This window comes from Patagioenas fasciata, chromosome 2, assembly GCF_037038585.1.
Source record: "Patagioenas fasciata isolate bPatFas1 chromosome 2, bPatFas1.hap1, whole genome shotgun sequence".
In the NCBI taxonomy this organism is placed as follows: Eukaryota; Metazoa; Chordata; class Aves; order Columbiformes; family Columbidae; genus Patagioenas; species Patagioenas fasciata.
In genome coordinates this window covers 135,190,333-135,217,613 of record NC_092521.1, presented here as the reverse complement: position 1 = coordinate 135,217,613, position 27,281 = coordinate 135,190,333, and the positions used below count along the sequence as shown (strand labels likewise).

The window sequence follows — 27,281 nt, the reverse complement described above, 5'->3', positions numbered from 1 at the left end:
CAACACCCACAAATCAAAGTTAGGGATAAGGAGCTGATACCACATTGCCTGCAAGAATGCTACAGGTCCACAGAAGTCACATACTCAAGAGTCCTGTAGTTAGGATGCAATAAACATCACTTCTAAGCTTGCATGAATGGTTCCTGTAGATTTCTACACATTTGGGTGGAGAAACAGTTACCAGAAAGCAGCATGCTAAGAAAATAAAAGGTGTGCTGAGAAGGTAGCATGTTTCCCAGACCAAAGCCTGCTGAATCTACACAAGGACACTAGCATACATTGACATTGACAGCAGATTCACAACTCAGACAACATCCAAAAGGGCAACAGCTGCTATACGCAATGAGTTGAAGGCTACAGATTTATTTATACCTCCAACGCAACAAAGGACTGAAGAACACCTACCTAGGAGCCGTCATTATAACCCTCCACTTCAGATTACATAGTTGAGGTTGGCCTCCTGGTTGCTGCTCACATTGGATAACTATGAGTTCAGTAAGGGAACTATGTGAGAGTAAATAAGCAAAAGTGTTGCATGAGCAGCTATCTACTACTCACATAACAGCCTGACTGTATTACTCAGAGCAACAAAAACACCCAATACCCAATAAAAGGTGTCCCAAGAAATGTTGATTTGGATTCTTTTCTTACACATGCATTAAATCCCCATCCCCAGGTGGCTGTTTGCAAGGCTAGTTTTAATATATCTTCCCCCCCCCCAAGTTAATAGTGGGCCAGTTTTCAGAGTGATTTCCTGTTTGCATTATGTTCTAAAAACCCTGCTCATTTACCCCATTAAAAGGCATGTGTTTGGAAGTGGTTTTGATGGCTTTTAGTCACATCCCCTCTTTCGATTGCCACAACATCCAAAGCATCTGAAAATAAGGGAGCTATTTCAAGTTCTATTCCCTCCCTTCCCTGCCCACATGTACTTGTCTAACAATTTGAGACACAGGATCAGAGGGAGCCTTCAGGCTTCCAAATAACACAAACTTTTTAAAAAGAAATACAATAATACAGCTCCATCTCCCTTCTCTCTGCTCAGCAGCTTTTGGCTTGGTTGGTGTTCACCTAGATCTTAAAGAGCTCCTAGCTATTCTCCACATCCTCACTGCTGCTTTCCAAAGCCCCAAATCAGCGGCCAGTACCTGACCCACCACAGCATCCAGAATCTTGCAGCGAGCACTGGCTGCTGGATGACATTGCAGGATACAGATTGTGTTGGCATCTCTTGCCCTCCCATAAGCCTGTGGCATTTCCCCTTGCTTGGTACAACAGTTTCACTGCTTGTCATGTGTTTCTCTCTTTCTGCAGGAGATCCTACAGCTGAGCTCCTGTTATTCATTTTCCCCACACATACAAGAAATAATTCCATTTTTTTCTGTAGCTCTACATGAAAGTATGTTGGTGCTGCGAGAAAAGACACAGGTGGGGCTGCAGTCTAGAACAGTCAAGTTCAAGACCACAATCAAAGCAATCGCTGTGGAAGAGGAACACAGAGGCAGGGAACCAGTGCACTTGTACCAGCAGCCACGAAGCAGAAGGCTTGTAGCAGCAGTGGCACAACAGCCTTTGCAACAGCCTCAGCAGACTTGCTCATCAGAGAAGTAACCTGACAGCCACTTTCTAGATTTCTAGCGAACAAGACACCACCACTCCACACGCCAAAGCACAAGTGTGAGGAGAGATGTGCCAACTGCCATTGCCTTATAGAATCAGCTGGGCTGGAACTAGTCAGCCCATTGGAAATAAGCACATTTTATTTCCCTCCACACAGAAGCCAGTTGCATAAAGTTAGGTCAACATGTGATATGCGTATGATTCAAATATAACATTTCCAGGAAAACAACAGCAAGCTCAGAGGTGGATCTGCACTACTGATAGTGTCAATTTTTCCCATTGCTGTCATGAAGAAGTCTTCTTATCTCTTGAGACATAAGCAGAAAACCCCATTCCACCAATTAGCTTTCCACTGGTTTCACTGCAGGTTTGGTGTGGGGTTTTTGTTTGTGTTTTTGGTGTGGTTTTGTTGTTATGTTTTAAAGAAAAAAAAAACAAAAACAAAAACAAAAACACACAAAACAAACCACTAAGACATACACTGACATCTCTGATGACAACTATCTCCATAAAATGAAATAACCTAAAATGAACGACATAGTTGTGTGCAGATTCTGTCCCTCAGCTTGAAATCACTTAGTAGAATTTCCAAGAGTTGGACAAAGGTAATCAAAGGATAAGGAACAGCTTCCACACAAAAACAATGAAACAGGCTATGGGTCTTCAGCCTGGAAAAGTAGTAGGTGAGGAATAAAGGTCCTTGAAATAGGGGAAGTAAAGATGGAGAAAAATGTCAGAGTTACTACTATTCACTGTTCCCTGCAGTACAGGAGCTGGGAGGCAGGTAGAAATTCAAAGCATGTGAGATGAGATGGTTCTTCCTGCAACACACCCTAAACCTATACAATTCCTCACTGCAGTATCTTGTGGATGCTACACGTTTGCACTGCTTTGAGAACATGTTTGTAGAAGCTCTAGATTAATTTCTCGAAGTCAAAGGCACCATTTCTGGGTCAGTAAGTTACAGAGCTGCAAAACATTGAAAGCCAAGAGGCTGCTCTGGTGACCTATCACTGTACCCTTGCCCTTATTCTTGCATCTTTCCCAAGGGTGGGATATAGGACTTCACAGAAACCTTTTTTCTGACCCATCATTGCTGGGTTTATATTCTTTGTGCAAAAACTGGATAAGTGGATTAAGAAGAGAATCAACAAGACCACTTGAAGTTAATATTTTTTTCTATTATTTTGGCTACAAGAACTAAGAACATTTTTCCTATTCTTGCCTGAGGAACAACTCCTTTATGCATTTCCTTCAATTATTTTCAAATCATATGACTAGTAATTCTAAAGAGACAATCCCTGCTAGTGACTACTTCTTTCAAGGCAATTCACTGATATTAGTTCAGAACTTCTCCAAGAGCAGGACAACAGTAACTAGCTCCTTAATCACATTAATTTTACAACACCCAAAGGGCATCTAGGTTTGTAAAAGCATGTAGCTTTACTAGCAGCTTCATATGTGCCAACAAAAAAGGTACTGACACCAAATTTCATCAGGATTTTTGGGTTGCACTTCTATCATCTAAAACCAGCACTTCCACTGAAGACCAAACACCTGTAAGAACTACTGCTTCTTCATTTCACAGAGAAAAAGTAAAGTAAGCAAGACTTAAGATATCAGACAGCATGGATAACTAATTACAAGAGACCAAGTTTACATATGAAAAACACTGAAAAGCTATGTCAACAGCTTTATCAAGGACAAGAGAACATTTTCTTAAAAATAAAAATTAATAGGTCAAAAAGATATGTTTGGACTTTCATTACAACTTGCATTCAAAATGGAAGGAGTTTTCAGAAGGTGTACTTTTCGCCAAGGAATCCTTTGGTAGTTTGTTTTTTTTAATGGTATTAAGAGTACCGGTGAGAAACAAGGCCACTGCGTAGTTACAGATGAAATGAAGAAGGCAGCAGTGTGTTAGTGCTGCTTATTTCACTTCCAGGCTCTCTCACTTAAGGGTGGTTTAAACAATCAGTTAATTTATCATTGTGTTTAAGGAAATTTAGCCAGCAATGGCATGCAGCCTAAGTTCTGTCTGCAGAGATGCAATACCATTCCCAGACGTGTTTCCCCTCCTATGCATGCAGGTGACAGACTTGCAGATATTCCATGTTCAGCTTAATTTCAAACAATAATGGTATAATGAATAACCGTTGGACTCAGAGGACAGTACTTCACCTGGCCACGCTCTGCCTGTAGGACAGTCACAAGTGATTTGTCCCAGGGCCTGTCCTGCTTTGCGTCATTATTGATGACCCAGAGGAGGTGTTGTAGCATGTTCTCCTCAAGTGTGGGGATGAGAACAAAATGAGGGGAGCTGTCAACAAGCCAGAGGGCAGGACTGCCACCCAGAGAGACCTAAGCAGGGCAGAGGAGTGGAACAACGGAACAACAACAGCCTGATTAAATTTAACAAGGACAAATGCAAAGTCCTGCACCAGGGAAGGAATAATCACCTGCACACTGATACAGGCCAAGGACTGACTGGTTGGGGAGCTGCTCTGCTGAAAAGACCATGTGGGGTATTGGTGGGCAGTGAACTGAACATGAGCCACTTTGTGTCTTGGCATCAAAGAAGGTCAATAACAACCTGGACTGTGTTAACAGCAGCACAGGCAATGGATGGAGGAAAGTTAATGAAACCTGGGTAAAAGAGGATAATTACTCACATATAGATACTGCATCCAGTTTCGGGACCCCCAGTACAAGACCTACATTGAAAACCTGGAATGAGTTCAGTGAATGGCCACCAAGATGGTTGGGGACTGGAGCATATTCGCAGTGAGGAGAATCTGAGGGAACTGGTCTTGCTGAGCCCAAGAACAGACAGTTTTGAGGGGAGTGTGGCAGCAGCCTGCCCCAGAGCTCTCTAAGAAGAGGTACAGGGTGGGAGGACAAGAGACAACAGCCTTAAATTGACACAACAGATGTTATCACCAAGTATAAGGAAAACAATTCACATAAATAAAATAATTAATCCCTAGAAGCAGTCACACAGAGATGTTGTGAAAACTGCATTCCTAGAGGTTTCCAAGACTGAGCAACACCCTAAGCAGTGTGGTTTGAATTCTATACAGACCCTGCCTTGGACTATAGGCCTTCTGAGATCACTTCCAACCTGAATGGTTTTGCAATTCCATGAAAGGACATGATACAACACTGGATAAAGAGGTTGCACCGTGATTAAAGTGACTCCTTAAGTAAAAATTATAGCTAAGTGGTGCAAGACTGTGGCAACTGAGCCCTTGAACAAAAGGTCTTCACAAACACCTTTTTAGAATTGTAAATAAAAAGCAAGATTTGGTGGTTGCTTTCTCAAAAAGTGTTTTGAACCAAGCAAATCTTGTGTGTCTTTTAGGTTTTCTCAAGTTTTGGAGTCACTGTTAGTGGTAGGGTAAACAAATAACCATATTATTCTAGCCTTATGAGCAACACATTGTTCTAACAGTGCCAAACAACCCCATGATGACAATGACAAAATTCTTGCACACTAGTAGCTGCTTTAAATATTAGAACACTTCTGAAAAGTTAAGACATTACAGGTTGTGCCTCCCTTTATCCTAGAAGATCAAAATCTAGTCATGAAAACAGAATTTTTCTCATCTCAGTCACAGGATGGAACAAATTTGGATGGGTGGAAAAGTTTGGATCAAACGGTCTCACTGATCAAACAGTCACACTGAATCATTCCTTTATTTATTTTTTAAACCCTTCATTTAGCTATGTCTCCCACTGAACATTAGAAGGAAAAATAAGATATAGGCCCATAAATGCAGTCTCTAAAGACAAAGCTTCTGCATGTCTTTGTTGGAATGGCCACATTTAACACATAAAACTCACTGGTTTTCTGTGCTTTGACATTAGAGCCCATCACAGTCAAAACCAGGTCATGCCCCAACACAGATCTGGGCAACTCACTGACTCACAAGGCTGTGTGACTCAGATGAGACAACAGATTAAAAGTCTCAGGTCCAAGTGGTCACTTTCTTCCATTCCTGTCCTGCCCCCTCCACAGTAAGGTTGGCCACAGCTCAAAACAAGCCTCAAAGTCACTGCAGCTTGCTATTCAGCATATTCACAGAAGCCAACAGTTATTTCAGCTTGCTTAATATTCTGGCCAAAAAGCTGTGACACATGAGCACCTTCTTCAAAAGTTGCTCAACCAAACTTCTTCCCACTGCTGTACAAATCAAAGTGTCTGCCTGACCAACCACCCAGTATCAGGTTTCCTGCACCATGAGCCCAATATCTTCCACTTCCTACTCTTTCAACTCATCTCCTTGGACACCTGAAGGAAGAAGAGCAACTTTCATACCTCTAGACCATGTCCATCAAGCCAGCTCTGACCTAGTGAGTCTCCTGATTTGTTTGAGAGATTTTACTAGCACTATGTCTAGTTCTGGTTGGAAGACCACCTTCCGTATCTTCTAGGTGTTTAGCACAGCAGAGCCCCGACCTCACCTCTAGCTTCTCTATTCCTTGCTTAAGCTACTGCAATACAATTTTCCTAAAGAAAAAAGCTGTGTTAACTAACAGAATGCTACTCTTCTAAGCCTACAACTATAATAAAAGCACAGCAAAGTATCTTCATTTAGGACATCTAGGATATTAACTCTTAGATGGGAGCAGACATTTGATAAAACGATCATTATCAGCTACTTTTAAGAAGATCCTGACTCTTTAAAGTAAAAAAAAAATGCTGTAGTCGAATTAAAAAAAAATATATACTTTCCCCGTTAGATTTTTCCCCCCCCCCTTATTTACAACTGTAGGTTGATTATCAGCACCACTGCAGCCAACACACTTGTATGAATAAATCATTCCAAGTGAGAAATATGGTTATTTGCATGTTTACCCAAGCACCTTCACTCCCACAGTCTGTATTTTAAACACCTGCAAAAGGTGTTTCTTACCTCACATATACCTGTAAATATCACCCCCTATAATTAAGACAGGTGATTAAAATCCCAACATGAGCCAGTGTGTTTTCTGAAGTGCAAAATGGGTGGTCTACCGCTGACGTGATCACTTTTCCATATCAGATTGCCTCACCTGCTGCTAAGCCCAGCTAGATGATGGGAAATATGCGTATCTCAGACAAAATTCAGAACATGGGGCCCAGGTCAGATAGCAGAAAGAACATCCTTTCATTTCCCTTTGGCAGGAGAGGAGCAAAGGCAGCCCCCACACTCCCCTGAGCACAGATCCAAGTCCAGAGGAGGCAGTGCTGCCCAGGAGTTCTGCATGGCCCCAGGGGCTGCTCTACCCTCTGTCCTGTAGTTGGAAATCAAAATAAGAAGGCAATCGACATTCAACCTGTTTGGCATGCGTAATTCTTGATAAATCTCTCCAGTTCCTCATTACAACTGAATTAACAATCTATGTGTGGGCCATCTCAGTTCAGAAGACTTTCGACACTGTCCTCTACAGCAGACTCATAAGATAAAAACTACAACAGCAGGTAAGGTGTTGACCATGTAATAGTCATTCCCAGCCTACTGTAAAACTAAAGAGCTCCATTTCATAGGGGTTTTCAGGGCAAACTACATATACTGTTGTATCAAGTTTGTGTTTATTAAATTCAAAGATGGCACAAGGCTGAAATGGAGTACAAACATATCAGAGGACAAGACAGGAGCTCAAAGTGATCTTAAACTGCAGAAACTACTCTGGTGAAGACTCATGGGACATTGCAGATGAGACACTTAAGAACAATAAATTTCCTAGAAATAAGAGTCTTGAGAAAACATTGAAAGAACTTAAAACTCTCCTTAACCTTCTCTAAACATCATAGGTCTTCAAATATGCAAAAGACTGCTACAGAGAACAGACTAACATGTTCCCTATTCTCCTGCTGAGTAGAACTAGGAGTAATTGGCAAAAAGTACAGCTTAATGCCTGACGTACCACACTGAGGAAGAAACAGAAAACAGAAATCCCTACCAGAGATTCCCACACCTAGTGGGCAGCAGCAGATTATTTGTGCATGCTTAACATTCTGCTAGCATTTTTATAGTTATACTTGATTTTTATGGGACTACATTAAGTTAGGATTCTTGGAGGAAGCTTGAGGTGAAAGATATTTCCATACATTTTAAACCTCTTTTCTGTCAGTTCACCTTCTAGAATTCTTTTCATTGTAGCTCAGCTCACTCCTGCATACCCCTTTTATATCTTGCTTTATGAGAAAATTTCTACTCTGTATAATCCTAATTTATTCTTAATGGCAATGGTTTCGTGGTTTTATTTTCCTTTATTAAAAGGCACAAGTTCCCCACCTGTCCTCTTCATATCCTTGGTACTCTATAATAAGCTGTACCATGAACAGGGACCATTTGGCAAAATTAGTTTTTACACTGTACCTCTAGGTTAAAAAAACAAACAAACACACACACACACCAACAAGCAAACAACCCACCCTACATAGCTTAGCTATTTTAATCAAAGAAGTGGCACAAGCTACTACAGATTCTCAGAACAAACAGTTACGTGCACTATAAGAAGGCTTACTAGCGTTTACTCACAATCAGAATCTTCTCCATACTTTTAAAGAAACTGAAAGTTGTCTTACAAAGTATTCAGATGGATGGAGATGGTTTGAACATTTCTTGACAGAAATATCAATATAGAAGATGGACTCATTTTGACTCTGATGCAGAAACTCTCTTCTATTACTACTTCTGCTTGGAGAATCTAGAATGTTAGAGCTCTCAGCATAACAATGAGACTCCATTTTTCATTTTCCAGAAAAAGTGAGGAAAAGCAAATCCTGTTTAGGAACATCTTTTGCCTTTGGAAGAACTAAATCAGACCTCACTTCTCACACGCTTCCGGCCCCAAGAGCAACCTGCAAGTCTCACAGCAAAGCCAGGAATACGCACTCACCACGTTTTTCTTGCTTCCATGCTCAGCCAACAGGTTCACACTCTACAGTCTGGGCTTCTTGTCTACCTTTTTTGTTACAAAGTTCATCAACACTGTATCTGTTTATCTGCTACTTACAAACCAATAAGGAAATAAACTCACAGAAGATAAGTGGGAACTCTTTACCAGCTACCTTCCTGCTGAGCCAGCAAGTGCTGTTTCTGGCACCATCTGTGTCCTTAAAGTCTGTTCTCTAGCGCTTTGTTCGCTAAACATGGAAAAAAAAAATCTCTGGAGGCATCTTCTACACCAAGGAAGCTAGTTTGAAAATGCTTTAAAAGAAAGAAAAAAAAAAGGTGACATTTCATGTAATGGTTCTGTCTCAGAAGAATCCTACTTGGATCCTTTCCATGCTGAACCAAAACAAACTCTAGGTACTTCAGTTTTAAATCACAATACTCACAAACTGAAGTTAGAAATTACTTGCGGTTACAAATTAGGAGTCAAGACAGTAAGTTACACACCACAGTTCAAGAACGAGCAGTAGACATCTATTTACTTTTCTGCAGAGAGCACAGAGACAGGGTGCTTGTTTCCAATGAGAAAGAGATGAGACTGAAGTGTGTGGAGAATGGGAAAAAGTGACATGCCAAATCCTTCACTTGTCATGATTCTTAGCATCAATCTGGGCTTTTGTATTTTATGAGTAAGGAGAAGAAAAGGGTTAAAAAATGAGACCCACCTATCACTAAGAAAGGCACACTAATTGTTTGAGGGTTTGCTTCACCAATTAAACTTTGTAACAAGTGAAACTGATTCACTTGAAAAATAAAATCTGATCATGCACATGTTCTTCAAATTACTAAATTGTCACATTAACCCCTATATGCTCTTTATATGCCAAGCAGAATAAAAGGAAGAAAATGCATTCCAAAAGGGATGATGCTTTTACAGAACATGGACACTGATCCAGAGTCCTCAAACCCAGACAGACCACTGAGGGAAGGGGGAAAATGCAAATGACCTCCTGGATGAGTAGAGAACATGATCCTGGATAAGCCCCTACCAGTCCAAACACCAGTTTCAGTCTGAGGCAAGTCCTACATTTTCTTCATCCAGACAGAGATGTTGCCTTCCCTCCAGCTCCAGTTTCTCCTGGCTGGACAAGGAGTGCAAGAGTATCCAACCCACAAGTACAGAAACCTGCAGAACCTTGCCAAAATCTTCTTGTGAAGTTCAAATTAGTTACCAGGCAAGTTTTGCACAAACTTCACCTTAAATACCTTAGAATACTTTACAATTATAACATTTACAGCTGCACTTTAAGAGCGAGCTCTTCAGGATAGCAACCTTGTGGTTTTGTTCCAATGTAGCAACTCAGGAGACTACAGCAGGTCACAATCTACCTTTCTTGTGCCACTTAGCCCTGAATATGGTCTCTTTTACTTACACCATGTTGGTGTGATAAGTACACAATGAACTCTTACATTAGAAAGAGGAAACAAATACAAGTCCAATTGCTATGGCTGGTTTTAAGAGTCAGCATTATGTTCAGCAGCTTCAACTAGTTGTAACATTTTTATCCAAAAAGGCGGTCAAAAAGGCAAATAGTTAATGTGAATTCATATATTTGAAAAGTCATTAATAAATTCTTGTTACTCTGTTGTTATTTGCATCCACTGTTTATTTGCCAATCCATATGGAATAACTATGGGTCAAGTGTCCTACTTCACATAAGTGTTCCAAGGAGAAGTCAAGTTTTCCTTACCACTAAAGTTCAGTGTTTTCTCTTTTCTGTGCAACTAAAGGCACTAGATAGACACATGTGCATCTTAGAAAGAAGGTAAATCAGTGGAACTGTTTCAAGGTTTTCACAGGAAATTCATTTACCTCAGCTTTTCATTAATCTTAAGAACCAGCTCCCATCTGCACAGAGAACAAAGCACCTATATCAGTGACGGAAGGCCTTCGTCAGCTGCTGTATCGCAGAACATTCACAATTCAGATTAAGCTTCAACTTGTTGCCTGAACAATTTTTCTGGTTTTGAATACTAGGAGGCAATACTATTCTTGGAGGTCCTCAGGAGTGGGAGCTACTATCAAACTCTGTTAAACTTCACACTACAAGTAGTTCAGCTACATCCCTGTGGGACCAGCATCCCTACTGCCCTTGTAGACCTGCTTTCTCCAGAGCCAACGAGGTGCATTTGAGAACGCTATGGATGCCCTCCTTATAATAAGAGGTTTTGTGGGGAATTTGTTCTAAGCCAAGGACCATCTCTGCTGGGTGCAGGTAGGCTCAGAGACCTTTTGCTGGGTCCCAATCCCACATGTACCACTGTGTGACACACTGGTGACAAGAACAGCCAAAGCACCAGACTGAAGGCATGTACACTACCTGCTAGGGACACATCTGTAGGCTTACCATGTAAAATGCTTTTCTATAAAGAACAAAATTATGACAAAGTCTGATGAAATAATTGTTCAAGAAAAAAGCTTTTGTGAAGAATGGAAAAGTAATCTTCTTAATACTGGTTATACCAGGAAAAAAATTCACAGAAACAATAGTCTTTCTTCCATTCTTTTCACATATCCCTATGTCACTGTAAAAAAAAAAAAAAAAAAAAGAAAGGTCTTACAGGGTACTAGATGTTTTTCTGTATTTTGATAGCAAACATACGTGAGGGCTGATAGACTGAACTAACCTAGACACCTCTTCCACTAGTTGTTTTTTAAGGTGGTTTTAAGGATTTCACACCTATTAGAAGAAGTCAATCTTGATTCAAGCAATTAACAAAGTAGTGATGAGGCAAGCAGATTGGCACAGAGGGACTATAAGAGACCATTTAAGTAAAATTGCTCCAGCTGCCACACACACCATCCCCTCAGAAAACATTATGCAAGAACACTACTTCAATATAAATCTGTGTCTGTGCGGATAAATTTTTACTCTCCCTACAAGCAACTGTCTGCAAGACAGACTTATTTTAATGAGGGATCATCCAAAACTTTCTTACAGAGCTCAAAAGAAGCTTTTGCAAGGTCTTTTAGCACCAAAGAAAGATACCATAGCCCAAGATAAGCTTGATATAAGACAATTTCTGATTAGTTTAATCATCAGTTGCTGTACTTTGTCATCAGTACTCTTTTGAGAACATACAAAACTTACCTGCTTGGTGCAGAAGTAACAAAACACTGGCACTTAAAAAGAAAACTTTGGGAAGTTTGTGGACAAACCATACTTGGCAAACAGCCCTGATGTTGTAAGAAAAAGCAAAAGTATAGTTTAAATTATTTCAGGACCTTGTCTCTCTAAATTCTATGCCCAGACAGGTCAGGTCTGTAGGAGCAACTTCAGGACAACTAGGCAAGGTTGAAATGATTTTCATAGGGACCGTTTTAACTTTTCCTTGGGAAGACAAGAGTGTTCTTAAAAGGTGGGGCAGAGGGAATCTGTACAAGATCAGATGTCCCCACTGAAACTGCAGCAATGGAGGAAGAGAGGGAAGTCACTTAAACATCAGGAAGCATACGGGAAACAGGTTAGCTATTACTGCTTGTATGTTACAGGTATCTAAATACATGAAAGGAGGGATGAGCAGGTAGAATAATTGTGATGTACTCTGCTCAACAGTGCTCACCTCTGTGTTTATTTGCATTTACCTGAATCATATGCCTCTGTTTTGATACCCAGTATTCCTACATAAAATCCTCAGAGGAAGTTTGTATAACAGCAAAAGGTAAGTTGATCCTCACATCATTCACACTCAACCATTTCCATTACTACTCTTACCAAAAGCTTGACAAAAAAAAAAAAAAAGGCAATTATAAATTTGAAATAGAAGGTATCTGGTAGACACAGGTCAACTGAGGGGAGCACAAGGTTTGGGAAGACCAGAGGAAATGCTTATATGGACAGACTGAAGCAATGTGGTGTGTGTTGATACCTCACAGATATCCTGCGGCAGCCTATGGTAGACACAGCAGTGCTGCCATTTTTCTCCAAAGCTAGAAAGCAACTAGGCAGAGCAACAAAAGTAGCTGCAGACGGGAAGGGAGACGAAGGCAGCAGACCAAACCTGGTCAGAGAACAACGCTACTGCTACTGGAGCTTTGTCCTCAAACCCTCCATTCTCCCTCAGACAAAAGGATGACTTACCACTAATAAAACAAAAACATTTTAAACACACACAAGGTAGAAAAACAGTAAACTGATCCCTTTTCCCAGTAGACCAGCTACTACAAAAATCATAACACTATTTGGGGAGTGTAAACAGCAATTATAGCATATATCAGTGAGAGCCAATAACTGTAATAGCATGAATGAACAATTTACCATAATAACATCACTATAGAGGAAAAAAAATAGCAAAGAAAAAGGATCAGCATTAAGTTTCTGCTTTTGCAAATGTTTTGGCCAAGTATTTAAATATGAATTTACATTAGCTTTACTGAACTCACACACCAGTAAGGTCCAAAACAGACAAGCTTTCAGTCAAAGAGAGTGACTGACTGAATCAGGAAATCAGCATTCACCAAAGAATCCATTTCAACGGAGAGCAGAAATGAAGGCAGTTATCTGAATTGCTTAGAAGGCTCTATTGTTCCCTCTTCCAAAGGACTTTTCCCCAGAACAGAATGGGTGGTGTGTGCAAAGCAAGTGAAAGGTGGGGGAAGGGGAAAAGTCTCATGGATAAAGAGAGAGACAGAAACAGTTTTAAGCACAGATATAAAATTTTAAAGTAACTTCCTACCTCCCACTGCAAGTGAGGCGGGATATTTCTGATCTGAAGCTTCCGACTCCTGCAGATAAATTAAAGAAAATAGTTTAAAAAAAAAAAAGCCACAACACACCACAGAAAGAAGACATTATTGCAAGATAGACTATACATAGCAGTGTCCACATTTAAGCATCTGTCATACTAAGAGAGACAAAACCAAATACACAACTCAAAAAAACCCAGAGATCACTGACGGGGGAATGTCGGGTCAAAACTATTTCAAGTCCAAAGAGCTATTACAGAAATACTTGTTACACATTTGACAGCTGTTACATTTCATGAAGTCTGCACTTTTCTTGAAAACTATTTCTATTTCAGCTTTAAGGTCTTCAGTATCTAACTCTCTCCATTATAAATGGGTGCAGTAATCTCATGTATTTGTACTGGATTCCCCTCCACAGTGTCTAAGTGTTTGTGTTTGTTTGTTTGTTTTTGTTTTTTTAATTTACGAAGATGATACTTCAGGATTCTACATCACTTCAAAGATGATAATATAAATTTGTATAAATATATTTGGTTTGATATTAGACTAACAAAAACTTAACAACAGACTATATTCTAACATTTATATAGCTGGCATTCTCCATCTCTGTTTGGGGGGAGGGGGTAAGAATCCATAAATTAATTGTATTTGTACCTCAAATTTACATCAGTTTTCATTTATCTAGTAAAAAAAAAAAAAAAAATCACTTTGAAGTGCTACTGCAAAGCCTGATAGTGTGCTGGTTGCCTCCACAGCCAAGTCCTTTGTCTCCTCCCTTCCCCCAAAGTAAGAGAACAAATAAATGCCAGAGATGCCACAAAGCCCTTGGGATTTACAAGAATGTGTAGATTAACAGAGTTTCGGCTGGGCTCAGGTAGGGCTTTGCTAGTTGGGTCAGTCTGCTGAGATTTGGGGAAGAGAGGATGGGACAACACAGAGTGGTCTAGCCTGGAAGGTCTCAACTACATTTTATAGTTCACCAAAGCAGCTAAAATAAGTATCCTGTGTTCAAAAACACACTTTTAGTGTTTAAATTGCTCAATACTGACCTCTCACAGAAAAACCCTTCACATTTTAAGGACTTTTTATAGCATGAGTTTGTTCAACTTACACAGGCCAATAGAATCTTGTGACAAAACAAGTTTTAGAGATTTTCCCATCTAGCAACAAAATCAAAAGCTTTCTTTCCCCCTCCTCAGATCCTTTTAAAATATGCTCCTTTCCTTAACACCACCACTCACACAGGCCTGCATTGAGTGTTTTACATCTTCAAATACTCCTCTGCAAAGGCTTTGTTCAGGGCCCAGCCTGAGTTTACTACACAAAACTGTCTTGCCCAAATTTCTCCTCACACAGGGGTGTCACCCTCAATCGCAAAGCAAACAACAGGGGCACTTTTTCTAGAAAAGATGAGCAGGTTTCTGTTGTGCAGCATTTCTCAGCTGTTTTCACTCCTCCTCAAGCAAGTAAGACCCAAATTCAGGATTTGATCATATAAATAGGCAAGGAAGGGAGAAAAAAAAATCCTCAAACCACACACAACCCCATTTAAGCTTTCATTTCCAATAAAGCAAAGAGTCAGGAGATGCTTCGCTGTAGTGGGAAGCAGGGAAAATTTCCTTGAAGTCTGCAAAGGTTTCCTTAAACTGTAATCTCAGCTAGTGATACTGCTACAAAATGATCACCCTAAAGTTGTGATATACTGCTCTGACATACCAAAATAATCTCACACAGCAACCTGAAACTTAAAAGTTGGGTCCTAAAGTAAAACATAAAAGAGGATGTTCATGCAATATTAAAAATACTTGAAAATTTTAATGCAGAAAATCTCAAACCACAAATTTGGCAGCCAATATGTTATTCAATATGCTTCAAACTGTTGTGCCATTAGTCTCTCACACTTGTAGATACAAATTAAAATTCATGAGAGTTTCATAGCAAGGAGTGCCACTCACAGAAGGATCTGAGCACACAACAGCCCAACCAGTGCACCAGCAACAGGTCTCAGCCCAGCTCCAAACTGAGCTGGGCAATAAATGCTCACACTGAGCACTTGGTGTCCATTGGTGAGGAAAGGGGAGGAAAAAATCCTTCCCAAAAGCACGTATGTAAGTTTCACACACACAACTGCACCTTGCATTTTATTTCAGAATAAAAACCTACATATCTACTCCTTTACTGCCCAATACCTGAAAGAGGGCCCCCCAAAACAAACAAACTAAAAAGCAATCCTTACATTTACTCAAAGGACATAGACAAGGTTTGGAGCTTGTTGTGGGGATTTGGGGGATTTGTTTTTTGTTTTTTTTTTTTCTACCCATATGACTTCCAGGGACTGAAAAGTCTGATGCAATTTAAAACTTGCCAACCAACATTTTAGCACAGAAATAACTTGAACATCCTGAAAGGGAGGCAGGGAAGGAAGGAAGAGTAGGAAGGAAGGAAGAGTATCAAAGAAGAAATGCCACCTTAAAATCACCGGTTCCTCTGTGATATTTATAAAGATCCAAAGTGAACGACAAGTCAGGTACAAAATGGGTACAGCCCCACAGTGCACCTCAATTTATGGCAATAGTGAGACACCTATTGTACAGGAGTGAAAGGTCACTTAAACTGTAAGAATAGCTGTGTGAATTCTTTAATTTGAAACTATTTACATCTTCATCAGTCGCTTAACTGTGCTGCAAGAAATTTTAACTTGTCACCCACTGCACAAGTTTGAAGTCTGGTTTTGTTGATGTGTGTGAAATTCTTTTCTACATTAGTGCTGCATCACAATTAATCATTAAAAAAAAAATAAAGCTTTGCACAGCCAAGAGAGGACTCACACTGAACCAGTGTAAGACAAAAGAACATAAGCACCTTTGAGACTTTTCAATTTCAGTTACTATCAGCTCCCATTAAAAAAAAAAAATCTAACTGTATTTCTTAAAAGTACTTAAAAAATACACAAAGCCTGTAAACTATTTCCCCGGTCTGCCATTCTCCCCACACAAAGAACAGCTAGAAGAAATGACAGTAGTGTTTGTGTTCCCAGGACCTGAATGAGCAGTGAGTAGATGGAGACTGAACGTCCCACAAGTTGCAATAACCCACGCAGCTCCTGCTCGGAGAGATCACTCATCCTGCGCTGGGGCAGCCCCACACAGCACATCGCTGTGGGGCAGCACTTGCCATCTGCGGTCATCTCTACTGCATGCATGTGAACCCACTGAGAATCAGCTCTCAACATCAAGAAAATCCCAAAGCAAATGCAAACATATAGCAAAGAGCAAGGGACAAAGCTGGGTCTGACTGGATTCACCAGAGCAGCTAAAGCTTCCACAAGGATGGATTCTGACTTCAGATAGCACGCTTTTGGACAGGAACAAAACTCTACAATGACAGGTGGGTAAAGGAAAGAAAAAAACACAGGAACATCTTTGTAGAAATAGTCTCCCACCTCAGCCAGCATCAGCTCTTCTAGGTTGCTTTCCACCTTCCTCATAACCCTATTTTCTTCAGCAAAGTGTGCTATATTCAAAGCTCCTAGTAGATTTCACATCTCAGGCAGCATAAACCCACAGAGGGTCTGGAGGGTTTTTTTTGTTTTGAAGTAACTTTAAGTTTTGTCACTTTACAACTACCTGCAGTCATACCAAGTGTGTAAGACATAGTGCTTTCAAATTCTATGAAGATATTTTATTACAATAGTTGCATTTAATGTATGGCTCAACTAGTATTAATAAATCCTTACTAAAACACTGCCAGCATATCTCATCAATGTGACTCATGTAAGCCTTGTGTGTGCACTTTTTCCAGTTTAAGCAGATTTCCTAATTCATTTCTTCCATTCCAAAGAGGCATTGCAAATAGATTTCAACTAGGAAAAAAAAATAAATGTGTGGGCAAATTATGTTTGTGCTCTGTATCACCTGAAGGTTTTTGAAAGCTACCTCTACTTCACAGCATGTGAACAGGTATTCCCACTTGTTCTTCTTTTTCAAAGACACCCAGAACACCTTTTATTGAGTAAGAAAAAAAAAAACAGTTTTCTGGTTTCTGTATAAGGTTAGTCCATAAGCAATTATTTGGTAATAATTTACTTAAGAGGAATTGCACACATTCTGATGCTTCTTTTCAGGTATTATGCAGGTAACTGGATTCAGTTACTTCAAGCCACCGCTGATGACCATTCATCAACATATTTATTCTGGGAATGTTAAGACGTGGAGCCTTGTGTTTGGGAGATGAGAATATTTCTGCAACACAAAGCAGGTAAAACAAATAGAAGTCATTGTGCTCCTTCACAAGGAAGGCAGCATATTTGTGCTATATATATGCATAGATAGAACAAAGTACCACAAAGGTGGTTAATTTACTAAAAGCCATCTTGGTGATCTCTGAAGGGGTAGTTTCTCATATGTAAATGTAGAGAACACACATGCAGGAGCATCCAGTGCTCCCAACCCACAAGAATCCTCCACACGTAGGAAACAATACTAAACACGTCTCAGGGAAAAGGTGGTGGGAGGAGGGAAGAAGAAAACCCTCAGATTCAGCATTTTCTTTCTTTCATGTGTACTTTTCCCTTCTCTCTCTGCTGTCCCTTCTTTTTTTCCTTTCAACCTATCAAAATCCTCAAGTTAAAAAGGTCTTTAAAGTTGTCCATTTTTACACTAAATGAAAACTGACTATACACTTTCATTCACTACTACAATCTCACTGTGTGCTTTGTGTGACATTTAGCAAAGGCAAATCACATAAGACCCACACCTCCCCTAAAGGGACAATTTTAAAAAACAGAAGATGGAAAAACAAAGCAGAACACAATGAAGTATCATCCTTTTGCTCACAGTCCCGATTTTTTGTATCCCATGGCATATCTCACAATCTGTGTCAAAATTTGGCCATTTCAGAGGGGACCGTACACACAAGTATTGAAGGAGCTGCATTTCCACACTGTCATTGTACCCACAATCTTACCAGACCCTTCTCACCCCCCTCCTTCCTCCCAGACACCTGCTGCCTCCTGCTCATTAATTCCCATTTCTCAACAATAACACTACGTAATACTCTCATTTCAGCAGCCATATGAACTTCATACAACGTTAACACCTCAAACCCACACAGAGCAAACCTACTCTTTTTAAACAAGAGCCTATGGAAAAAGTGTTAAACACGTTTGAAAGGAGATCAAGTGAACATCAACAATGTTAGTCCATTCAGTTGTTTGAACTCAATACCTACGGGACAGAAAGCAAATGGTCTACCTTTTCCACTCTTAGGAACATGCAAAGCAAGCGCTTATTCATTTAATCCAGAAAAGGCCTTGGCACCTCACACCAAGAGGACAGACACAGAGGACGCCAAGACCCATCAGCAGCAAGCACTGCTACTCCTCAGCCTCCGAGTTCATGGTCCCCCAGCTCTGACAATTACACATGATGCCCCTGAAAACCCACTCACCAAAACAACCTTTTTTCTCCCTGAGACCCGAAGGGCTGCATGAAGACAAAACCCGTCACTTCTCAAGCTTACTTCGCTGACAACAAAAACTTGACATAGACAGCTGGAGTTGATATATAAAAATGCAACAAAAAGAAACCAGTATGGACTGTGACTAATGCCATACGGTAAGGAACAACTACCATAGAAAAAGTCCTGACACGAACAGCCATAGAAACAAATTTAGCAGCTCCTATAACCAAATGGAAAACTGCTGGTGATCAACAGAATTTATAGGGGAAGGGGAACAGGTGTCTTATTGTTTACTCTGCAGCCAGTAAAATAAAAACATGCAAGAAAAACCCAACCTGAAAAGCTACCCCCACACACAGATTTTATTAGTTTTTCCCCCTCAGGTTGCTTGAATTAGCTGATGCTTGATCACAACAGAGTGAATCAGTGTTTTTAATGCTCTTCTAGCAGGGAAAGAAAAAAAGAGGAGGTTTACAGGACAAAATAAGAAACTTTAACTCTCAATTCATATTAGGGCGGTTGGGGGAAAAAGCAGAAACAATTTTTCTAGTTATGAGGTGAGGGGGCAGGGTGTGGTTCTTATCATTTTCTTCATGGTAAATGTAGGTAATACTATAGATTAAGCCACTGGAGCAGCCCATCCTGTAAGAGATGCTGCAGTCTTTGCCTGCCTCCTCTCTTCACACTGGAAACTCTGTGGGTTTAAGCAAACCTTTCAGTCTTTTTAAGTTGTTCACATTTGACTCCTGAAAGAACTTAAATAGCAGTAAGTCTATCCAAATAAAGCTTACTGAATGTACATTCCGCACCAATTTAATATAAAATGATGTGTGTACATACACACAATTATATATCTCAACTCATTTTTAACAAGATGTTCTGATAAATATAAAAGCAAAAAGTCACATTTCCTTAAAAAGAAGGTATACTGAATTTCTGTATAGCGACAGAGGCTTTTTTATATCACTTCTGTTTAAAGGTAATTAATTTCTAGTGTATATTACAAGGCGCACTGATGACACAGTTACTGTATTTTATCAAATAAAGCCATTAGCTTGTGAACCAGAAAGTTCGTCTTGATGCCTTACCTACAGAAGAAAGGAGAATGGTCTCAAATACTGACCTGTTAACAAATATGACCCTTTTTTTTTTTTTTTTGCACACTGATCTGGACAGCAGAATACTTGAAGAGGAAATGTCATGGCTTGCATTTCAGACCCAATTCAGCAATTCAAGCAGACAAAGCTCGGCTAAGCCACAGGCAAACTGCAGCAATACTTCTCTTTGTGTTGCCTCATTATTTAATCCCAGACCTGGATTTAAAAGCACTCTATACTACCACTCAGAATAAAGATTTTCCATGAAATTTATACAAAGACATTTTTTTCTTCAAAGCTCATGCAAGACTGAAAGGTTGGCTCCTAACTACACCTTTCCCCTTTCATCTTGCGCACACAACCCACAAGCACAGGCGCTTCAGAGAGGTGTATTATCTCAGCATTCAAGACAAAAATCTGGCTCTTGGATTACAGACCCCGCTGTGCTGATGATCAAATTTCCTACCAGTGCCTGCGGAACGCAGGATTTGGTTACTACTTTCCACCAGGACAAACTCCCAGACAGCTGCCCATGGCCACCACGCAGCTCCGCTCCCTAAAACCACCAGCCAAATGGGCAGGCACGAGGCTGCACTCTCCTTGCAGGATAAACTCAAACACTTTGAAATTTCAGACAGGATATGATATCTTGAGAAGCACAACCAGAAGATTTATATTGCCACATCCAAGATACATCATGCAAAATAGGTAAAGCAGCCGATGTATGCCTGACTGTAGTTCTTACGTTTATGTGGCTGAGGCAGATAGCAGACTTTCACCTATTACCATTTGCTTCAGGATTTCAGTTCAACAATTCTTCACATCACTAATTAGACTAAAAGCTTATATTCATTATCTGTAAATTCCCATGAGTGGTCCATAAAGACATTTTAAAAAGAAAAATCCAAAGATTCTGCCATTATTATATTAATGCTGAATTCCTGATTGAAAAAAAAAACACCAACCACAAAACACCAACACAAACACCAACATTTCGTTATCCAGGTGTTGTTAAAGAGAAAATGCTGTTAATATTTTCTTTTAAATTACGTAATTAAGCACTGCTTTAAATTTGATGGGAAGTTCCAGTATCCTTTAGGAAAATGGCTTTTCATCTACTCTTGTGGCTTCTAATGTTTCAGGCCTCTTCTTTCCACTGCCTCCCCCTTCCCTTCTCCCCAGCCTCCCAACCCTTCGTAGAAATCAAAAGGGGTTTGTTTTCTTGTTCAGTCAGTGGTGTTTTGTTGTTTTGTTTGTCTTTTTCCTCCTGTTTGTTTGAAAGGGTTGGGATTTAGTTTTTTTTGTAGGTGGGGTTACTGTTTTTTTCAGGTTTTTAAAGCCATAGTTTCTCTTTTCCTCCTCAGAGTAGGGGTCTGTATTCCTCAGATAATTGTACTACTGAGCTGATTTTGTTGACCAAACTTTTTAGAGCTATGGTCACTTGCCATTTATTCTCCCACCCCACCACTAACTTGCAATTAACTGGGATGTGGATAACAGCGAAAGCATTCAGGAGGTATACGAAGAACTGAAAATAACAGCTTTAAACACACACACACACAAAAAAAAAGGTCTACTTAAATCCCAACTGGTATGAACCAGTAATCCCCTAATGATGAGACACAAAACTCATCTTTTATCTTTCTCCACCCCACCCATCCTTTCTTTAAGCCACCAAAGTAGCTAAAGGCTACTTCTCCCCCATCACCTGGTTGTCTAGTGCTCACAGGGGCTGCTACCTGGGGCAGCCAATATTTCCTTTATGGACTAACTGCAAAGCTTTACACAACCTGTAAGAAGCAGTTCTACACCAACACTTGCATATGAGGTCCCTGCAATACACAGCCAAGTTGGGGGCTGGGGAGCTTAGACAGCTAAAGGAAAATATTTATATATATATATATTATTTTTTTTTTCTCTTAAGTGAATTCAGCTCCTTTTAAAGAGACCAAGAAGGAGAAAGAAATGGCGTAGGATATTTCAGTGTCATTTCTGAAACAAAAAGGGGTACTAAGACTTGAAGAATTTAAAAAGTCAACAAGTTACTCTGTTCTACAAAGCAGCTGTTGTATATACCCTCAGTGCTTTTATTTTCTGTGGCTTCCCTACTAACATCACCTACTCCACACAAGTTTGCACATCAGTTAGAAACCTGATGGAAACAAGTGACACAGGTCCCATGTAAGATGTAAAAGTTCTCGCAACTTTTTTTTGGTACAGAAGGTATATGGCACAAGAGATCTTGTCTTAACAATAGCTCAGTGTTCCACCCTTCTCAGACTGAAATATCTAAATAAAATTAGCAGCATTCAGACAAGCTCAGTAGCCACCATGCTGCTGAGACCAACTTGCTCAACCGCGAGCCTGTGTTTGCAGAGAACATCAGAAATGCTTTCCGGATTCCTTACACCACAGCTATAAACAGGGAGTCTAACCCATTCTGGTGTCTTTCAGGTCAGACTCCAGTGAAGCTAGGGTTGTTCATACCAAGTTTAAATTCACTGTGAGCTCCAGATTAACCAGTAAAATTCAGTTCTGGTTTGGGGGGGTGTAGGGGAAGCAAAACAAGGCTTGCAGCAAAATAGCAAAATTTGCTCTGCCTATAGACTTAGAGCATGTAATTGCAAGACCACTGTCACATAGGCTCAGAGAGTCTCTATTTGCTACTTTTTTGCTATTAAATATCTGATTTTAACCTTTCAGATTAAGAGCAAGATACTTCAGAGCTTAAACTGAGCAAGCTGTCAGGGTAGCGCAGGGGCTCAGCCCCAGCACACACTTCACCATCTCCCAATTTCAGCCACACACAGACGTCCTAAAGAAAGTCCTGCTTGCTGCCTCCCAGGATACTTTACAAGAAGTGAAACAAACTAACGTCCAGTTCCTAATAATGGTCTCAGTAAACAAAGGTTCCTGTGGGGTCTGGGAAATGGAAACACATCGAAACACTTGTGCTGCTGGAAGCACCATCTAACTTCAAAAAGCTTACTTGCTGTCACTAGAATAAAGGGAAAATCTTGCTTTGTCTGATTTGAAGTGTATATGTCAACTTCAGCTAACAGAAGGGCTCACTAGCATTTTCAAGTTTCTTCCATCATACAGAAGGATATTAACAAGGGCGAACTACTTCATTTAGGCAACTGTCTATGTAATATTATAATATCTAAAAATATTAATAAACTCCTAGTGCTTTAAAGGACAAAATAAACTAAAAGAAAAGTTAATGAGAGTGCAGAATAAATCAGCACTTTCAAATGTACAGCCACACATTTCAGACTCATCCCAGTGTTCAAAGCCACTCTAGAAGAATATAGTGCACATGTGTGTATACATGTAGATGTATGTGTGGGTTTCGCTCTGCATCCATTCTGACTGAAACTTCCATTTTTATTACTTTTTTCATAAATATGTATATTACTCAGCTTTGCAAGAGGACAGCTTTATTCTGACATGACAATCGAGCATTTGAGATATATGCTTTACTCCTATCTCAGGGGTTCCAGCAAAGCCTAATGAAGACCTGCAGTTTGCCTGTTCATGGGGCTAAGGTTTTTTTTTGTAAATAAAATAATAATTTTTAAAAAATTCCTCATAACTACTTTCCACCCTTCAATCACAAGTCAAACCAAAAAAAGCTTTAAAAGCACTGGCAAGGCAAATAGCTTCTTTTAAATCTTCTAGACCATATTAACAGCAGCAAATTACACTGAATTAATACTTCATCAGTTTTACAACAGAAGAAACACCGAATTTACCATACATTTCCTACTATTTTTTGCTCTAAAACAAGTTCTTCTCAAAGGATTTGGTACAATAAGCCTTACGGACAAGTAAAAAGTTTAAAACTACAAACACAGAAACTCTTAAAGTGTAAACTGATGCAGCACTCAAGAGCTAAGACACTGCACAGATACCAATTGTCACTTTGATGCTCTAGTAATTATTTTACTAGTACACTTTGTTCAACTAATTCAACACCAACAAGAAGAAATAGTACTCAAGCATTGGCCCTTACTAATGGCAATTCCAGGTGGCTTTAAACCGATTAAGCAACCCAAAGCAGATGAGATGTCACGCCTCTGCTGGAGGAGAGCTACAATGTATGAGGTTTGGATTGTTACCACCAAACATTTTTCCTTCCTTCCTTCCTTCCTTCCTTTTGCCCTCTCAAAACCCAAAAGTCATAGAAAGTGACCACTCTGCTGTTTGGCTTTGTCATTTTTATGCTGAATGTCACCAGATGAATAATTTTTAAAAGCACCATTGCTTTTTCTATACTGAAATTACTTTCAAAGAGAAACAAATTAGGCTCATGGTTTTCAAACATTTTTGTCACTTCTTTTAAGTAATTTTCTCCAAAGAGCTCTCACCAGAAATGAAATCCTGTTCAACTACACAAAGATTGTATGGTCAGAACAGCACCAAATAAAAATTATGTCATGGCTCTACTTAAAGCAAAGGACACATGTTTTTTAGAACTGTGTACTCTCCCCTTGAAAAATGTGATACCCTTAAAGTGCAGAATGCACCACCTTTCTGTTGGGATGTAGCACCAAACAATATACACATTTTGCACACATATGCTATATATTTTCTATATTAAGTTTTGATCTAAAGACAGGTTACTGGAAAAATATATTAATTAAATGGTTACGTTTTTAAGAAGCTGACTTTTATAAAGTAATAACAACCATGCAAAGTTTTCTATTGTCTACGAAGCTTATTTTCTCCTTTTTTTATAGGGCAATGATTTTGTTAATGGTAAGTACATCTACACTAGTAAACCCACATTCAAGGTAAATATTTTGTAGTGGCAGAGCTAAAGCATAAAACTTGTGCATAAAGAGTCTTTCACACTGTTTTATATTTACCTATTAAAAATACTGTTAATTATATCTTTCATTAAACTTTGTTTTTAAGAATTACCAAAACAATCTTCCATGCTTTTGTCATAGCAGCTTTGATTAGTGCACACAGGCTTACACAGTATAATATATGAAAAGCAATCTCTGAGCTTTCATATCAGGTCTCGATTAAAGTCTTAGAGTATAATTTAATTCTGTTCAACTGGAAAAGTCAACAACTAAAATTCAATTGTACACAAATTTCAAATTTTGCAACATTTCAATTTTGCAATTTCCATCAAAGGCAAGTTATGTTGAAAAACTGCTTGCATATAAGAGGTGTAAGTGTATTTTCTTTAATAGCCTTACAGTTAATATTAAATAATTCCCCCTGCTTTCATAATACTATAAACAAACTGTTGTGAGATTAAGAAGTGGCATACAAAGCAATTATAGAACAGCCACTATCACATTTTCAATAATTCCATTATTTTTCATTTCTTTTTTTCACAGAAAACATAGAATATATCACACGTTTTGAGGACTAAGATCACAGCAAGTATTGACTTTTTCCACTGCCACTGCACATTTAAATACACTGTTATGATCAGAGTTTACATTTCTGCACTGAAAACCACACTCCTTACATAGAGTGGCATGTAACATTTACACTATTTTAATACACTTTGTATTAAACTGAGCAAAATTGTAAATTTGGATCAGTTAGTTTCAAAGCAGAAAAAAAGGCCTTTTTCTTGTTACAAATAACCAGCTAATTCATAAGTACAATTTACAAGTTAATAATCGTTAACATCAGGGTTATTTGCATTTAGTAACTTATTTTCAAATGCATAGCATTTTGCTAGATATTTAATATTAGGAACAAAGTACATATTAATGATGATGATAATTTTGACCAAGATCAATAAACTATTTAGCAGTTAATTACATCAAATTTAGTTTGTGTACAGATGTGTAAACTTATTATCACATCAAGTCAGTAATTACTACCTGCTTCTTACAATCATCCACTGCTGATTTGTTAACAGAGATACCAAAATTAGGTGGTGCCTACCCCTACTAGTAGATCAAGTTGTTTTTACCTGAGAGCACATCTTAGCACAGTTTAAATGTCTTTCAAAGCTTTGAAATTCAACTGTTCTGTCTGCATACAGATATGTCCAACAACTGAGAATTTAAGAAGAACATTTTAAAGAAATAAAGAGCAGGAAAAAGTTAAAAATAACCAATTAACAACAACAAAAAAAATCAGCATAAGGAAGGCTATGGCATTATAAGATAAATATTCAACCACAGAAAGAAGTTATCCTTCTTTAGGAGTTACTGATCATCTTCGGTTGCATGTCTTCTTCGTTCACCTCTGTCACCATCACCCCCCAAAAACTCAGCTCATTTCAAACGATGCTTTAAGAGACAAGTACCGGTAACAACCAGAACTGGAGCTACCAAAAGCCTCCAAACAAAGCAATCGCTCCCTCCCTCTCCTCCCCCAAACCTCAAAGACATGCCTTAATAGTTTGTAACCACATACACTTATCTAGGGAGGGCAAGGGAAGTTCACAGAGCTGGATGTCAGGCAGGCAAAGAAACAACCCAGGACACCTGCTCAGCCCCTCCGAACCAGGCCAAGGCCTCCTCACCTGGCCCAGGTCCCATCGGGTGGGACACACAACCACAGCCATAGCCAGAAAAATATCACTGCCCACACACCATCTCTTCCTCGGGAACTTGTGGAGTTTCATTGTGGTGAAACATGACTGAGTTCTGGACAGACTTTTCCATGCCTTGCCTTTTTTTATTTTTTTGAGAGAGAGAGTGTTCCACCCAAAACTACACACCCAATGACACAAGTCAGAACCACGTCAAGGAGCGGCTTTTCTGGAATACAGAACCACATGCAATTTCCACCAGCACTACAGCTAAAAACTTAATATAGCCTGAGCTTTCATTTGAAAAGCCATTTTGAAGAGCTGCAGCGCGACACACAGCACTGCCACCCAGCAGGAGCCTGACATCAGCACATGTGCAATGCGGGGTCTGCGCTGCCATTCATGCGTTCAGACATGGCATTTTCATGGTAAGATGCTGAACTTAATCCAACCTATGCAAAACCAGCAACAGTTGTAGTAAGTGAACTGTGGGGACCAGGTGATGTGAGCAAAAGGACCACGAAGAAAAGCAATGTACACGAGCTTATTATTTGCCACAGGGGCAAGAAAAAGCCAACCACAGCAAGGGAATGCAGTTCTGGGGTTTTACCAGAGCTATTCAAACAACGGTAAAGCAATCTTTCCCTCTATCTAAAACCTTGGAGGGCTCTACAAGTAATAAAGAAAATCTTCTAAAACTTTTCCCAAGATTACTTCCAAAGAGTGGTGGGTAGCTTCAACTTTATGTGGGTTAACCACATGCTACATACCTGAAAAGATAATCTTGCTCATGATTTGAGTTTAATTGAACAACTGCCATTAACCTCAGTTGTACAAAGGGTGTGTATTCCACAATTTTTACTGAAGTCCACAGTTCTATGTTAAACATAGAATTTGGTGTATATTTACACATCAGCAGCCGCTTGTTCAAGAAAGCAGCCAGGGTAGAAAAAGGAGAA

The 27,281-nt window shown here is 39.5% G+C and overlaps 1 protein-coding gene across 1 annotated transcript in view; it reads right to left on the bottom strand.

Moving 5' to 3' along the window:
• Nucleotides 1-27,281, bottom strand: part of IGF2BP3 (insulin like growth factor 2 mRNA binding protein 3) — a 117,865-nt gene that overhangs the window by 78,878 nt on the left and 11,706 nt on the right. The window contains exon 4 of the mRNA XM_065831242.2: nucleotides 13,242-13,290. Within this exon, the coding sequence (XP_065687314.1) occupies nucleotides 13,242-13,290 (49 nt within the window). The remainder of the gene's footprint in view (nucleotides 1-13,241; nucleotides 13,291-27,281) is intronic.